This window comes from Durotheca rogersii (genome assembly GCF_024521655.1).
Source record: "Durotheca rogersii strain YMJ 92031201 chromosome Unknown GGS23scaffold_6, whole genome shotgun sequence".
NCBI classification, from domain to species: domain Eukaryota; kingdom Fungi; phylum Ascomycota; class Sordariomycetes; order Xylariales; family Xylariaceae; genus Durotheca; species Durotheca rogersii.
The window spans coordinates 602,344-616,422 of NW_026251237.1; the positions used below are offsets into that span (position 1 = coordinate 602,344).

At 60.0% G+C, this 14,079-nt stretch overlaps 5 protein-coding genes across 5 annotated transcripts; 3 read left to right on the forward strand and 2 right to left on the reverse strand.

Annotated features, from left to right (window-relative positions):
* The first annotated feature begins 488 nt into the window (after positions 1–488).
* GGS23DRAFT_454907 (uncharacterized protein) lies at positions 489–2,839 on the forward strand. Its single transcript, XM_051514047.1, has 4 exons — positions 489–1,148; positions 1,245–1,477; positions 1,780–1,960; positions 2,205–2,839. Exons 1-4 carry the CDS (start codon positions 869–871, stop codon positions 2,573–2,575), a joined length of 1,065 nt encoding a protein of 354 aa, XP_051373305.1. The 5' UTR covers positions 489–868; the 3' UTR covers positions 2,576–2,839.
* Positions 2,840–3,674: 835 nt separating this feature from the next.
* Positions 3,675–4,495, reverse strand: GGS23DRAFT_454939 (uncharacterized protein). Its single transcript, XM_051514048.1, has one exon. It carries the CDS (start codon positions 4,431–4,433, stop codon positions 3,804–3,806), a length of 630 nt encoding a protein of 209 aa, XP_051373306.1. The 5' UTR covers positions 4,434–4,495; the 3' UTR covers positions 3,675–3,803.
* Positions 4,496–8,670: 4,175 nt separating this feature from the next.
* GGS23DRAFT_619229 (A1 cistron-splicing factor) lies at positions 8,671–10,136 on the forward strand (the record flags this gene model as incomplete). Its single annotated transcript, XM_051520998.1, has 1 exon — positions 8,671–10,136. The coding sequence occupies exon 1, from the start codon at positions 8,805–8,807 to the stop codon at positions 10,134–10,136; it is 1,332 nt and encodes a 443-aa protein (XP_051373307.1). The 5' UTR covers positions 8,671–8,804.
* A 716-nt stretch (positions 10,137–10,852) lies between these two features.
* GGS23DRAFT_560968 (40S ribosomal protein S16) lies at positions 10,853–12,190 on the reverse strand. The gene is made up of 3 exons (XM_051515916.1): positions 12,031–12,190; positions 11,822–11,893; positions 10,853–11,730 (listed from the first exon to the last, which is right to left on the reverse strand). The coding sequence occupies exons 1-3, from the start codon at positions 12,094–12,096 to the stop codon at positions 11,440–11,442; spliced, it is 429 nt and encodes a 142-aa protein (XP_051373308.1). The 5' UTR covers positions 12,097–12,190; the 3' UTR covers positions 10,853–11,439.
* A 206-nt stretch (positions 12,191–12,396) lies between these two features.
* On the forward strand, positions 12,397–13,941 carry GGS23DRAFT_455078 (ESCRT-2 complex). The gene is made up of 3 exons (XM_051514049.1): positions 12,397–12,521; positions 12,610–13,221; positions 13,354–13,941. The coding sequence occupies exons 2-3, from the start codon at positions 12,767–12,769 to the stop codon at positions 13,703–13,705; spliced, it is 807 nt and encodes a 268-aa protein (XP_051373309.1). The 5' UTR covers positions 12,397–12,521; positions 12,610–12,766; the 3' UTR covers positions 13,706–13,941.
* Positions 13,942–14,079: the final 138 nt, after the last annotated feature.

The following is a 14,079-nucleotide window of genomic DNA, read 5'->3' on the forward strand; positions in this document are numbered from 1 at the left end:
CTTCTCCCTCTTCCAGCCGGAGCTCGATCGCACCCTGTTCTAGATTGTGCGCCGTGCGTTCTTGATAAACACCCCCTCCCTGAGTTAAAAAAGCCCTCCGCCTGCATCAACGGCAGTCGGGTGCCAGGCCAGCTGTCGTGCGATATACTTCTACCTAACTTACCGGTGCCCGGCGTCTGAAGACAGCGTCGCCGCGCCCGCCGTCTGGTCTCTCTCTGCCCGGTAACTCTCCCAGCGCTCGGTACTCGCCCAGAGGTACCTCTCTAGCCCTTCCCATCCATCCCTCTTGTCGGGGGCGGGTCCAAAACTATAATAGCGGCGGCGGTGTTCTACTTCTTCAGCACCACCCCGGTGGCTGATTAACTTGTGGGCTCGGTGGATCTGCCTCGAGACTATTTCGTCTGTAGACGCTGGAGAGGAAGAAAAAAAAAGACTTAGCAGATCTACACTTATATCCTCTGGATCAGTCTTCCGTCAGTGACTGAACTGCCGCCAACAAATACGCCAGCGCAGCCGCACCTGGTTCTCCCCCCCCCCCCCCTCCCCCTGGCGCAACTCTACCCTCCTTCTCTTACCAGTCAAAGATAACCACCCCCCCCCCGTCCCCCCTTCCCACTTCCCGCCCTACTATACTATCCTGAGGTCGACACTGGTTCGAGGACTAAAATTCTCCGGCCGCCCACCTCCCGTCGTCCCTGGCAGAAGCAAGCAGTAGTAGTAGCATGTCTCTCAGTGTTAACGCATCAGCCTCGCAGCCGTGTTGTTGACGACGAACTTGATATCTACTACGCGCCTCTGCACTAGCCTGGGAATCAGCATCCAGGCGTGGGCCTAGACAGAAACTCGCCTACATTCCGGCGACAGCTTCATGGAACGGAGCATCCCCGAATACTCGCAGTCAGGTTTGCCTTCGCCCTATCCAAGCACCTACGGCGACACTCAGTCTGAAGCTTCTTGCTCTGCAGATCACGCATCTGCTGCACAATATCAGGGCAACCAGGAAGCGCGGGGGAGCAATTATCCCGCGTCTGCCACCCCTACGTCGGAGTACGGTGCCTATCCGCACTCGGCGAGGTCGACTGGCTCGTTCCCAGATCACAGTCTTCGCCAGTACCATCCAGCGAGCAACCACAGCGGCAGCAGCGGAGGTATGGCGCAAACACCAACAAGTCCGTCCATGCCTATGCAAGATGGACGTAACCATCAGTCCCAACAGGTCAAGTCTGACAGCGATGTACCCATAGATCCCTCCATCGCGGCACCCAGCCCTACGTACGGGGCCAGCCAATACTCGCCCTACGCGCCGCCGCATCAAGAAATGTCGCATAACTATCCCCAGAGCGCCGGTAGCCTCTACGCGCAACCGCGACCCGACTGGGGCAACTATGGTCACCCGGGTGCGCCCACGCAGATGCCGCATCCGCATCAAGTCTACCCCCATACGCCGACAACCGCTCCGCCGGGACGACCAGCTCAGGTGGGTGTTCATCTCCCCCTCCTCCTCCTTCCCCTCCCTCCCTTTCTCTCGGGGCGACGTAACACGAAGTTATTCCGCGTAGCATATAGTGATGACGGTGATGGAGTGTGCGGGAGCCTATCTTTTTGGGGGGTTTTTTAATATGTGTCACCGGACGGGTACGGGAGACTAGAGGTGCTTGCTCGCCCACTGTCTAGGCGCTACCCTTACCCACCCCGGAACAGGTCACGGATTAACTTTTAATCCATCCGACGCCGTCTATGTAAAGTAACTGATCTCATTGACAGTATGGTACGCAGCAGGTCTACTCGTTCGTTCCCATCCCCGGAGCCCAACAGCACAAACGCCCCCGACGGCGCTATGAGGAAATCGAGCGGATGTACAAATGTGGTTGGAACGGATGCGAGAAGGCCTACGGCACGCTGAACCATCTGAATGCGCACGTGACGATGCAAAGTCACGGGCAAAAGCGCACGCCCGAAGGTAAGATGGGACGTCCTGCGAAGCCGAGTTATTTCTTTCACTTGGTGGTGTGCCCCAAAGAAGGGCGCCGAAATTGTCTGTCTGCATGCTTTGTTCGTCTCTGGAGCCGCTCCGCGCTTAATTTTCTCGCGATCGATCCGGCACGCCGACCGTTTCACCTTGCGCTAGACGGGCGGCTCTCATTGTTACGAATCCCAAGTCGGACCTGCTACGGTTGAATGCTTACTAACGACACGGAGTACAGAATTTAAAGAGATTCGGAAGGAGTGGAAGGCTCGTAAGAAGGAGGAGGAACAACAACGAAAGGCGGCCGAAGAAGCTGAACGGCAACGCCACGCCCAGGTCGCGGCGGCGGCGGCGGCGCAGGCTCAGAATGGAGGAGCTGATCCGCAGGCTGGCGATTCCGGTCCGGCGCCGTCGTCTTACGGCGCCGGCAGGCCTCAACTACCACCTATCGGATACCAAACCAATCAATATCCTGCTCCATCGTCGGCCAGCGTAGCACAGCAACAGCTGCCCGAGTATAGTCCGACGAGCCACCTGTATTCGGGGTACCAACAACCGGCATCGCCCTACGCGCCCCAAAATCCGCAGATGTATAGCCAACGCGAATGAGGGTAGGGCGGTCGGGACAGCAAGGGCGGAGTCGTCAGCGGTATTAGCCGCTTCGCAAGGCGGCGGGTCGATTCGGGGTTCCAAGTCGTGGTTGACTTGCATATGTTTTTTTTTCACTCGAGACGGTAGTAGACCCGGTGCTTTTATGGACGTTTCACGACAGCATCGTCTTTGGGAGCATTCGCGCGGCCCGGATGGAGAGAGTGGCTCGGGGCATCCGGACGCGCAGAGAAATTTTTTTTTTATTTACGACTGTTGATTTCTCACGTACAGCATTCTAGGCCACGGACGGGGAGGGCGTGGGATGAGCCTTGCATTTGGGTTGGGTGTCTGGGCAGGCAGGCAGGTACGAAACAAATGGACGGCGGAGCTTCTAGGCTCGGGACATAAGGAATGTGTGTGGTCAAGGTGCGGCTTTATCTGAGATCTGGCCCAATCGGCAAAAAAAAAAAAGCGACTTGCTTTTCTCTCTCTCTCTCTATCTCTCGCCCTCAGGATGGAGCTCCCAGCATGCCTTCTCTTCTCCCTTACATATTTTCGCCTAACATATCTGGTGGACGCGCAAGCGGGTGAGGTGGCGGTTTTTTTTTTTTTTTCTCTACGTTTCTCCCTCGACCGAAGGGATATGCTGCCTCGTCCAGCCCAGACCGGCAAGCAGGCAACAGGGGAGATGGCTCACGAAGATGAGAAGCTGTAATAACCCTTCGCTGTACCTTAGAGATACACGGACTACCCAGTAATTGACATGCGTTTGCTGAACGAACGGCCCCGTCGCTGGTTCTGGTTTTTGTTGATTGTCGTTGTCGCCGTAGGGTGCGGGCCACGGGGGGAAGGGAGGATGATGTAGATATAAAAGTACCCGTGTTTCTATAGCACTAGGAGGTTGTGTGGATCGACCCTGTAAATGGCGATGTACGGGAGGGCCCGACAGTCTGGTTTGGTCTGGGAACTACGGCAAGCCGACATGCATCTCGTCGATGCATTTGGGGGGGGGGCTGAGGGGGGAGGGGGGGAGAGCGACTAGTTTACCAAGGATGCGAACGGGGTGGTTTCGGGACTAGGCGCCTGTATGCGTATGCGTACGCAGACAGACCGGTGCCGGAGATTTTTACTTTCTTTTTCCTTCATTAAAGGGAGACGTAAAAAAAGCCAGAAAATGGGAGAGAAAAAAAAGAAGAAGAAAATTGGAGGACGAAATAAGGAACGGGGGTCTAAATTAGGAGGTGGTTTAGTCCTCTGTCTGCCGACTCACCACCACTACTCTCCCCGTCCCCCTTTTCCACCCTTGCTCTCTCTCTCTCTCTCTCTCTCCTCTCTCTCTTTTTCTCTCTGCCTCCCCACTCGGCTCTTGTGCCACCGTGGCCACGAGGTGCCCCTGCGGGTGCAGGACGGGGTGGGTGGAAGGGTGTGTGTGGTAGCGGGTGGTTGGGTGGTGAGGGAAGAATGGGTGGAAGCAGTGTGCGTGCGTGTGTGCCTCCCCCCCCTTCCCCCCCCTAGTGCCCTGTAGCATGTATGTGCGTATGTATGTAGGTGGTTTATTTTTTCTCCGTCCTGTTGGGGTCCTCGGTAGGGCTGCTAGCGGGGAGAGGAAGAGGAGGGGAGGGGTGGGAAAAGGGGGGTTTTGTTTAAGGAGGAAGGGCGGCAGGAGGTAGGTAGAGGAGGCAGGTAGGCAGCAGAGGTCAGGTAGGTACCTCGGGTACCAGAGGTAGGTTCGGTTGGTACCTAAGCTACCTACCTGGTAGGAGAGGGGACCGGTGACCGGTGGGAGAGGGGGACCGGTCGGGCACGTCAGGGTACCAGGGCCACCGGATATGTACGTACAAGGGCAACCCAAAGCCAGGCTAAGCGGTAGGTACATCAAGGGTACCCAAGATCTGGCCGGAGGTGGTGTAGGCAGAGAGGTAAGGTAGGTTAGGTAGGTTGGGAGGCTTCGCGGGGGGGGGAGGGGAGCGAGCGACGAGCGAGGGGGGGAGTATTGCAGGTGTTCTCCTGGTGTGGTTACACGGGCACGGCCTTGCCCAGGTCAGATTTGGGGAGCGAGGCAGAGGTGCGGAATGCGTTGCGCGTACATGGATTTCCATCCGTTGCATTCATCGCCTGTACGTGTGCGCGCGCACGATGCAACCCGTTAACTTGTACTCGTACATCGCGTCGTTCCCTGCCTCCTGTCCCGTCAGGCACGTAGCCGGGACGCCCATCCCCAAAGCCATCCCTCCCGCCGCCCATCCTGCCAACCGCCCGTCCGGGACGCCCGTCCCGCGCTCGTCCTCGCCACGATTCGCCTCCTCGCCCGCCGCGTGATCCACCGGTTCCCTATGCACATGTGCGCCGTGCGGATAACATCTGCATAGCCCTCCCCGAGGCCTCGTCCTACCGACCGATCGCGCCCGAATCTCCACCCCGTTGGCAGCGACACCCCAGGTGCCACTCGCTCACACGACGGCTTGCCTACATCTGTACGTACAGAAACCGGTATACCGACACGGCCGCGCGGGCGAGCGGCCCAGGGGGGGCCCAGGAGCGGGCATCCCAGACGGAGGACCGTCCGTCCTATACCCGGGTGGGCTCACCACGTAGCTGCGAAAATAGCCAGTCGACCTAAGTCCGATCTATCGTTGCCCAGCCCGCCTCTACGTGCTACTCGCACCAAGCGTACGTGCGACCTGGCATTCAGGAAAACACGCTTCGGTGTACGAGGAGAGGTGGGGGAGAAAGAAGACGGGAGCAGGCCACCCTCGGTCCCGGGACCGGTGAATGCTGTCGCCTGTCGTCTTATCATGAAACCACTTCCCGCGTCCACGAGAACAACAGGCTCGCCACCCCCACCCGCACCCCTTTTCCCCGTCGTCGTCGCTTCGGGATCTGGGCCGCCGGGATTGCCGGGTGCGGGCGAGCAGGTAGGCGAGCTATGTAGCGGTGAGAGGTGAGAAGGCAGGCCTGTTATTCGTGGCCAGAGAGGAAGGGGGAGGCTCACCGTCCGTACCGTCTCAGTGTTTGTGCGCGGCGGATCGGTGGTTTCGAGACCCTCCTGCTTCGTCCCCGCGCGCGTCTACGTCCGAGACCCGAACCGAAACCGTATCTTCCCACGCTCCCTCCCCTCTCCCCCCCCGACAAGGTTGGATAGAGCATGTACAGGTATGTATGTACATGCATACACACACATGCATACATGGATATCGTACCCGTAGGTTCAGAGGTAGGGTATGGGGAGGGGGGGGGTACCCGTACCACGCACACACCGCAACCTAGCCTATGTATGCGTGGCCCAGCCCGCGAAACATATGTACGTCGCTAGCGAGGTTACAGGTGTCGAAATCTTAGCGGCAAGGCTAGTCTACCAGGGATCTCGAACCCATGGGTGCTGCTGCTCAGATGCAGGTGGTCCCGAGCGACGGCGAGGGGAGGTAGAGGGCAAGGAGGTCTGGCAGGCAGATGCCTACCTCGCTAACGCGTGCGTACAGGTATATATATAGATCAAGTGGGGGGGGGGAGTTACCGCAGCTTCGGACGCGACGGCGGTGTGCGTATACATGCGCATGTGTGTATGCCTATATGGGTTGGTATGTATTCGGGGTGCAGAGGAGGCAGAGCGTGTAAGTTGCGCGTGTAAGAGCGTGTAAATGTGTATGTAAGGTTGGTGTGGGAGACAGCAGCCGTACTAGACAAGGGGGGTGGAGGGTGGATAGGTTAAGGTAAGGCTGTCATCGCCCCCCCCCCGGTCCGCCGCCCTCCTCTACACCCTTCTCTCGCTCCCTGACCCTTGGCCGACATTAGCCACGCAGCGCAGCGGGCCGCCGCCAAAAATAATGGAGCCCACCAGAGCTGTCAACGAGAACATCCCGTGCGTTGGCGCGGCCTGCGCGTCCTGGAGGGGGTTGCTGTCGAGCCTAAACCAGCTCCGTGCTCGCTGCTAAACCGTTACGATACGGAACCGCTGCTGCTACTAAACCGGCTGCTCTACCGCTGCCTACGAACGTGTCGCATTAGGCGGTTTAGCCGACGAGTCGAGCAGTTTGGGAATGCTACTGCTCTAACGGCGCTGTCCTTGTGCCATGCATGCTAGGTATATGCCATACTATATACCATACTATATACCATACTATATATATACCATACTAAACCAGACTATACTACACTATAAACCCCTACCTACTAACCACACCACACGCGCGCGCTACGTGATGATCTGCCTACGTGCGTCGGCGCCGGGCTAGACTAGCATCCATGACATCCATGCCGCTGGCCTTCCCCCCCCTGACCTGCCTAAGACCACCTAACCTAACCCATCTTCACCGGCCAAAACCGATCTACGATGCTCTAACCTCTGTATGCGACCCGGCACACGGGCGCGACTGGACTTGAGGACCGGTCAAACCTGTCGATGTAACCCCAGGGATAGGTAGCGCGGCCATGGTCATGGGACGGACTCTTCTGGGTTTTCCCGTCTAACGCAAGGCCCCTTGGCCTCGGGCCTTACTACTAGTAGTATTGATTTTCTTTTATGTCATTTTATTCCCCCGCGCTGGTTAAAATTTTTTTCTCCCTCCTTTTTTCCCCCTTTTCGATCGCTTAATTCTGCGTCCAGATATTTTAGTCTCCCGCCCCAGGCTGAGATGGGTAGTGCTGCCTCCCCCCCCGACGATCCAAGTCGATCCTGCGGGAGACGCGATTTATCGACTTCTATCTAACCCGCCTGGGAATCTCTGTGCCTCGACTGAGGTGCCAGAGGTACTTTCTCGGCCTGGGTCCTCAATCTACCTATCGCATCTACCAGTCCATTTATCTTCCAGCCTAGGCCGGTTAGAGGTGCTCGTCGCCAGCCCTATCAGGCAGTAATAACTACCCGCTCGCCCAGGGCCCAGTCTGCCTCGGGTGTTCGTCTCGCCTATATAAGTCTCTCCTGTCTCTGCCTTCTCTCCCTCTTCTCTCCTTCTCCCCCGCTATCTTCCCATAGCCGCCCCGAACGACTTTAACTACACAGCAACCCGAGCCCACAGCTCTACCGCGCGCACACCATTCCGCCCGTTATCCATCCACCTGCCCAGCAAGCAACCGCATTTTTAGGACGGGTTATACTATGCGCGGTAGGCGCCATGCGCCGCTGCGCCGTACCAGTGCAATCCCTTAGGACTAAGTGATGTGAGCCGATTCTTAACCTGGTAGTCCCTCTCACGTAAGGAGAGTGCTGTAGCCAAGCTCTACGTTCTACGTCCTCGGCCCTCGCGGCTCTCCTCGCCCGAGCCTCTCGTGGAGGGATTTCTCGGCTGTAGTGAAAGAGATTCGCCAAGGAGCTGATCTAGTGTCGTCGAGTCGATATCGCAGCCGCTTCGGGATCGTCGTGCGTACTGTTGGCCCACTGGGACAACCCTCGTCGAGAACGACTGGGGGTAGTAGCGCTGCAAACACTGTGGCATACTGACTAGGGACGCAAAGCGCCAGCAGAAAAACGCGCCGTTGGGACTGGGGAAGACAGGATGAAGGGGGTTTGCTTCGAGTTTTCCCACCTTTGAGCTCGGTAGCAGTCTGGCATAAGTGTGAAGCTCTCACTTATCCGTCGTTCAACACAAGTCGCCTGCCGCCCCTCCAGCCTCTAGCTCTTCAGTACTCCCCTCCCTCATAATCCCACACCTCTTCACCGGAATGTTATAGAAAGGGCCCTGAAAACGACGAGAGCAGCAGTGATTTATGGTAGAGTACTACCCTTAGACGAATTTGCTAGCGAAGGTATTATCATAGTCGACGACATCACCGAGTTTGTGAGGAATATGCATGAGAAAAGAGCATACCTCTGGGTTTTATTTACCGGTAGTGCGATAATACGATGCACACACATATTGGAAGTATCTCGAACGTATCCTGGTAGGGTACGAATTCTACGGATATTATTGTGCGCGCCGGCGACTTACATCGATCCCGAACGAACAGAGACCGCGGAGACCCACAGTGAAGCGCCCAGGTAAGTCCGCTCGCCAAAACCCGGCCAGGGTGGGGTCGCAGGTGAGATCCGTCCCTCTTCAACTTCCCGGTTCCACCTCTACCGACCCCGGAATCCTGCATCTCGCTGCGGCCGTCGAGACGATACACAACCCGGATTTGCGCCTCATCAGACCCGCCAAGCTTAGCGAACCTTCGCGACCGCCTTCCTACCCGACGGCTCTCTTCGAGTTGGCAGCCGCGTGGACGCGAACCGGGCGCGGACACGCCGTAAGCTCCATCCCACGGCGCCGCCATGGCGCCGCCTTCATTGCCGACGGGCGGCGATGTTCTGATCCTGAACGGCCTGCCCGCGAACTTCACGATTGGCTGCGATAGCGTGTCTTTCTCGGCCCAGAAGCCCTTCCCCGGCTTCCGGGAGATCCCCCCGGGGGCGCATCTCATCTGGGTGTCTCCCTCGGAACTCACCTCTTCACGGAGCGGGTACTGGATCTTTACCCCCGAGCGGAAGGACGGCGAGGAACTGCAGGTTTACGTCAAGCAGTGGGACAAGGCCAACGAGATCCTGACCGTCCCCAGCGAGGCCGAGCAGCAGCTCCAGAAGCAGAGACTCGGGCAGATCTACAACAGTCTCGTGCCTTACCGCTTCTTCATCTCTTCGTCAGGGGCATCCCCCATCCCGTCAAATCCCGCGCCGGCCGGCCGGCCCCCGCCACCGCTGGACAACGCAACCCTCTGGTCCCAGCTCACATCGGCGATCGACGCCGGCCTCCTCGCCCGGGTCGCGGGCGCGACGGCGGGCCGGGATTTGCCGGTCAGCACGATGGACCGGGTCGAGGGGCGCGCGGCGTCGGCCGAGGAGGCGGCGCTGTACGCCGGCAGCGGGGCGTCGGAGCTGCGCTTCAGCTTCCCCTCGGGGTCGCCCCTCGTCAGCGCGGCCGCGACCGGCGAGGCGCGCACGCGGCAAGCGCTCGACGCGACGGGCTTCGTGCTCGAGACTCTGGCGCGGCGCGACGACGACGACGACGACGACGGCGCAGGCCTCGAAGGCGAGCTGGCCCTCGCCTTCCTGACCGGCGCGCACCTCGGCAACCACGCGTGCCTCGACCAGTGGTGGTTCGCGGCGACGCGCGTCGCGCTGCGCAGCTACGGCCTGGCCGCGGCGCGCCCGGCGCTCGCCGCGCGCCTCCTCCGCGCCCTCCGCGCCCAGCTCGCGTACTGCGAGCGCCGGCTCGCGGGCGGCCTCGACGCGCTCCTCGACGCGATGCCGGCCGGCGCGCCGACGGCCCTGCGCCGCGCGCTCGCCGCGTACGGCGCGCGCCTCGCCGAAGAAGAGGGCGCGGCGGCCGAGCCCCGCGCCGCCTTCGCCGAGCTCGCCGCCTGGGCCCGCGGCGCCCGCGGCTGGGACCTGCGCGACGGCGGCGCCGGCGCCCGCCGCGCGCTGCGCTTCGGGGGCGCGACGCTCGACGACGGCGAGGTCCTGCAAGGCGCCGACCCCCGCGACGTCGACGACGGCGAGGACGACCGCGGCGAGTTCGCGCCCGCGGTCGTCGAGCTCGACGAGCGCGGCCGCGAGGTCGGCCTCGTGTCTTGGGCGGATGACGGCTCGGATGGGGGGAGGCAATAAGGAGGGGGGGGGGGGAATAAGAATAAGGGTGGAGGTGAGGGAGCTACGGGATTATGATGGGTTAGAGTGCGACACACGCCGCGAGAGCGCAGGCGAACTGATATACTCGGCTTGTTGGCTCGCCGGCTTGCCTGGGGTGTGGTGGGAAGAGAGAGGACGGGAGAGAAGGGTGCTACCTCGTCGGTGTCGTCTGCGGGGATCGATCGCACCGCGGACAGACGCCCTCCCCGGGGTCAAGCCGTATATGTATGTGTGTCTATGGGTGCTCGTCGGGGGCGGTAGAATAAGGGAGCACCGCCCCGTAGCGACCGCGCACACACGGTACAACTCGCACAAGCGTCCACGACATGGCTCAACTGATGCTGCCCCCCTCGACCTGTGAGTATGGGTGAAGGGGTAGGCTATATATGTGTGTCTATGTGCCCCGGAGATGTATCCCTTCCGTTACTAGGTCGCCGCCGGTAGTGAGGGAACCAAGTGAGGAATTACATACGTTTCTAAGCGATCTTGGGATATTCCACTGTCCTTGGATCCCGGTTCCTCACATACCTATGCCTTTCACGGGCTTATTGCTGGGTCTCCTCGATATTTGCACTTTTTGGGTGCGTTTTGCTCTACGTTGAACAACTCACCGGCGCCGCTTATCAGATAGCTATCACCCTCACCATCACCGGGAAGAGGGTCCTCCCTCGGAACTAGCACAGTCACGAGCATTTTGGGCTTTTTGCTTATTTCTTGTTCTCTTGTGTGTCAGTAAAACTCGGTCGCCTCATTCGCCTAATCCCTCTTACAACCCGGCGGGAGCGAGAGCCCGCCATGCAAATGCAGTTTCATAGGCGGATAGTTTGATGATGATGGTCGTAGAAGAGAGCCCCATCTGAGAGAGGTGGTTCCAGAACAGATTGGCCCTTGCTTTGATTAAAAAAAAATCCGTGTTTTCTCATTTGTCTTGTGACGCCAGTCCGCGAGGTACGACCAGCCCGCCCGCCGTAGCCGTACCTGTCCCAGCTGCTAAAAGAGGCGGGGGAAAGGGGAGAGAGGAGGGGAGGTAATGATAACCGGGGAAGACCAGGCAAAAGGGTGAGCCGTATTTGGCTGGTCGGCTGCGCCCCCGCGTATCGTATGGTATCGTCCAATATCCCCAGCCAACAACCGCAACAACAGGCGTTGGCTCCTCCTGCCTTGCCTTGCCTCTCTCCCTTTCCCCCCACCATCCAACGTACCGAGAGTCTTCCAGCCGAAACTCTTCCCACCGAGAGCCAGCCGGCTGGTGCGCCACGCCCTTTTTTTTCCTTTTTTTTTTTTAACGGTAAGACTTCTGGAACCGGGAGCGGGCGCCGGGACCGCCGAACTTCTTGGGCTCGCAGCGGCGGTTGTCGGCGACGAGGAGGGTGCGGTCGTACTGGACGAGGGCCTGCTTCAGCGAGTTCTTGCTGTGCTCGTCGACGTACTTCTGGTAGTACGCGATCAGCGACTTGGCGATGGCCTGGCGCACCGCGTAGACCTGCGACGTGTGGCCGCCGCCCGTCACCCGCACGCGGATGTCCACCTCCGCGAACTTGTCTAGCCCGATGATCAGGAGCGGTTCGTAAACCTGGAGGGCCGCCCCCGGCGTTAGTTAGCTTCTGGCTTCTCGCCCCGCGACCGCGCGGAATCGCGTCGATATAGGTATATCCGCTGCGTACCTTGAAGCGCAGCACCTCCGGTTGGACTAGGGATAGCGGGCGCCCGTTGACCTTGATGAGGCCGGAGCCGGTCTGTACGATGGCGGGGACGCCGGTTAGCAGCTCGCTCGTTGGGTATACGCGATTTAGCTATGCAGCGACGGCGAGGTTGGGGCCGTGGCCTTCCCCCCTCCCTCGTCTCGGCCTTGGGGGGTTGACGGTGGACGAACCTTGCAGTGGGCGACGGCGGTGGCCGTCTTCTTCTTGCCGAAGCACTGTACGCTTTGGTTAGACATGGTTGCGGTCGCGTCTGGTTGTGTGGGCGGGAGAGGGTGAAGGGATTCGCAACGGCGTCGGTGGAATTGGTGGTGATGGAGATGAGATGTCGGGCTTAGACACACAATTTTCGCGTTGGCTTTGCCGAGAAGGTCGTAAAAAGGGTTTGTGCCCTGGAAATACGCTAGTCTCGATTTGGAGGCTCGGTGTATCCACTGGGATCCAGGTGAAGGCGGACGACCGAAGAAATGCCGAGGGATAGGTACCTTGTACATTTTGTCCTAAGGCCCCTTTCCGCCAGATATTTAGCAACTCTGTTACATCATCGCCCAGCACTTCTCTCCCCTCCCCTCTCCTCTCTCCTCACCCATACAGCATACCGCCAGACCTGGCCGGCCCAGCTGGTCTGCTTGCCCTTTGGTCGTCTCGTGTCCTTATAGTCCAGGTATACCTACCTTCATCATCGAGATATCTACGAACCTGAAAGCTAAATGCCGCTCTAATATCTCCTCCTCTCTTGGCCTCCTTATCAGCCGTGGGAACTTAGAATCCTCCGCTACTACGAACCGCCATCGTCGCCTTCTTCGTCCCCGTCGCCACCTCACTCGTACGTGAGAACTTGGGACAAGCTGGGATAAGAGAAACTGTACACCGAAAAGAGGAAAAGGAAGAAGGCAAGAAAAAGACGAGATGTCCCGCAAAGGCGTCGGCCTCGCGGCCTTCGACCGGTCGCGCCTGACCTCGGCGCAGTTCGCCTCGCACGGCAGCTCGCTGCGCAGCAACGACGCGCAGGCGCTCGAGACGCAGCTCTCGGTGTTCCGGTCGCTGCTGCAGCAGTTCGCGCAGACGCACGCCAAGGACATCCGGTCGGACCCGTCGTTCCGCGCGCAGTTCGCGCGCATGTGCGCCGCCATCGGCGTCGACCCCCTGGCCTCGTCCTCCTCGTCATCGGGCGGCGGCGTGGGGGGCAGCATGTGGGCCCAGCTGCTCGGCCGCAGCGTCAACGACTTCTACTTCGAGCTCGCCGTGCGCGTCGTCGAGGTCTGCGGCGCCACCCGCACCGAGAACGGCGGCCTCATCGGCGTCCGCGAGGTCCGCGAGAAGGTCATGCGCGGCCGCATGGAGGGCGCCCCCGAGATCACCGAGTACGTCGTTCTTCTCCTTCCCCTGCCCGTTCTTGACCCGTCTACCCTCGAAATACCATTCGCCATCTTTGTGATGTGTTACCTACCCGGCCGCCGCCGCTACACGATCAGCTAACCAACCCCACCTGATAGCGACGACGTCCTCCGCGCCGTTGGCACGCTGAAACCGCTGGGCTCGAGCCACGCCATCGTTCGCGTGGGCAACAAGCCGTACATCCGGTCGGTGCCGAGGGAGCTCAGCACGGACCAGAGCGCGGCGCTCGAGGCGGCGCAGGTGCTCGGCTACGTGACGGCGTCGATGCTCATGGCGAGCCTCGGGTGGGCCCGCGCCCGCGCCCGCACCGCCGTCGACGACCTCCTCGCCAGCGGCATGCTCTGGGTCGACAAGCAGGCCCCGGACGAGTGGGAGTACTGGAGCCCCGGTTTCATCATGACTGACCTCGACGCCGCCCCTGCCGCTGCTGCCGCTGCCGCTACCGGGTGAGGACCACCATTCGGCGTCGCGATAAGAAAGGCAGATGATCGTGGAATCGGCCGCCGGCGGAGCAGAGCCGGATTGACTGCCTGAGACGGGCCGGGTTGGCTGACTTGCGACTCTTGTATGCCCGTTTAATACGGATCACCCCAGCAAGGGACGCACAGCACAATTCCAGTCCCCTACCTCGCACGCCACCCCCGAGGAACGAGACCTGGAGACATATTATGTAATTGGAAGGTGTCTCCCCGATCTGAGAGTCGGGCCCGACGAGGAGCATGAATCCTGTGAGCCGCCGCGCTAGGAACGCGCGATCCGGGTGTGGTCTATCTATCTCTTCACACTATTGGGATTGACGATAGTAGGGGACCGGGCAAAGGGGG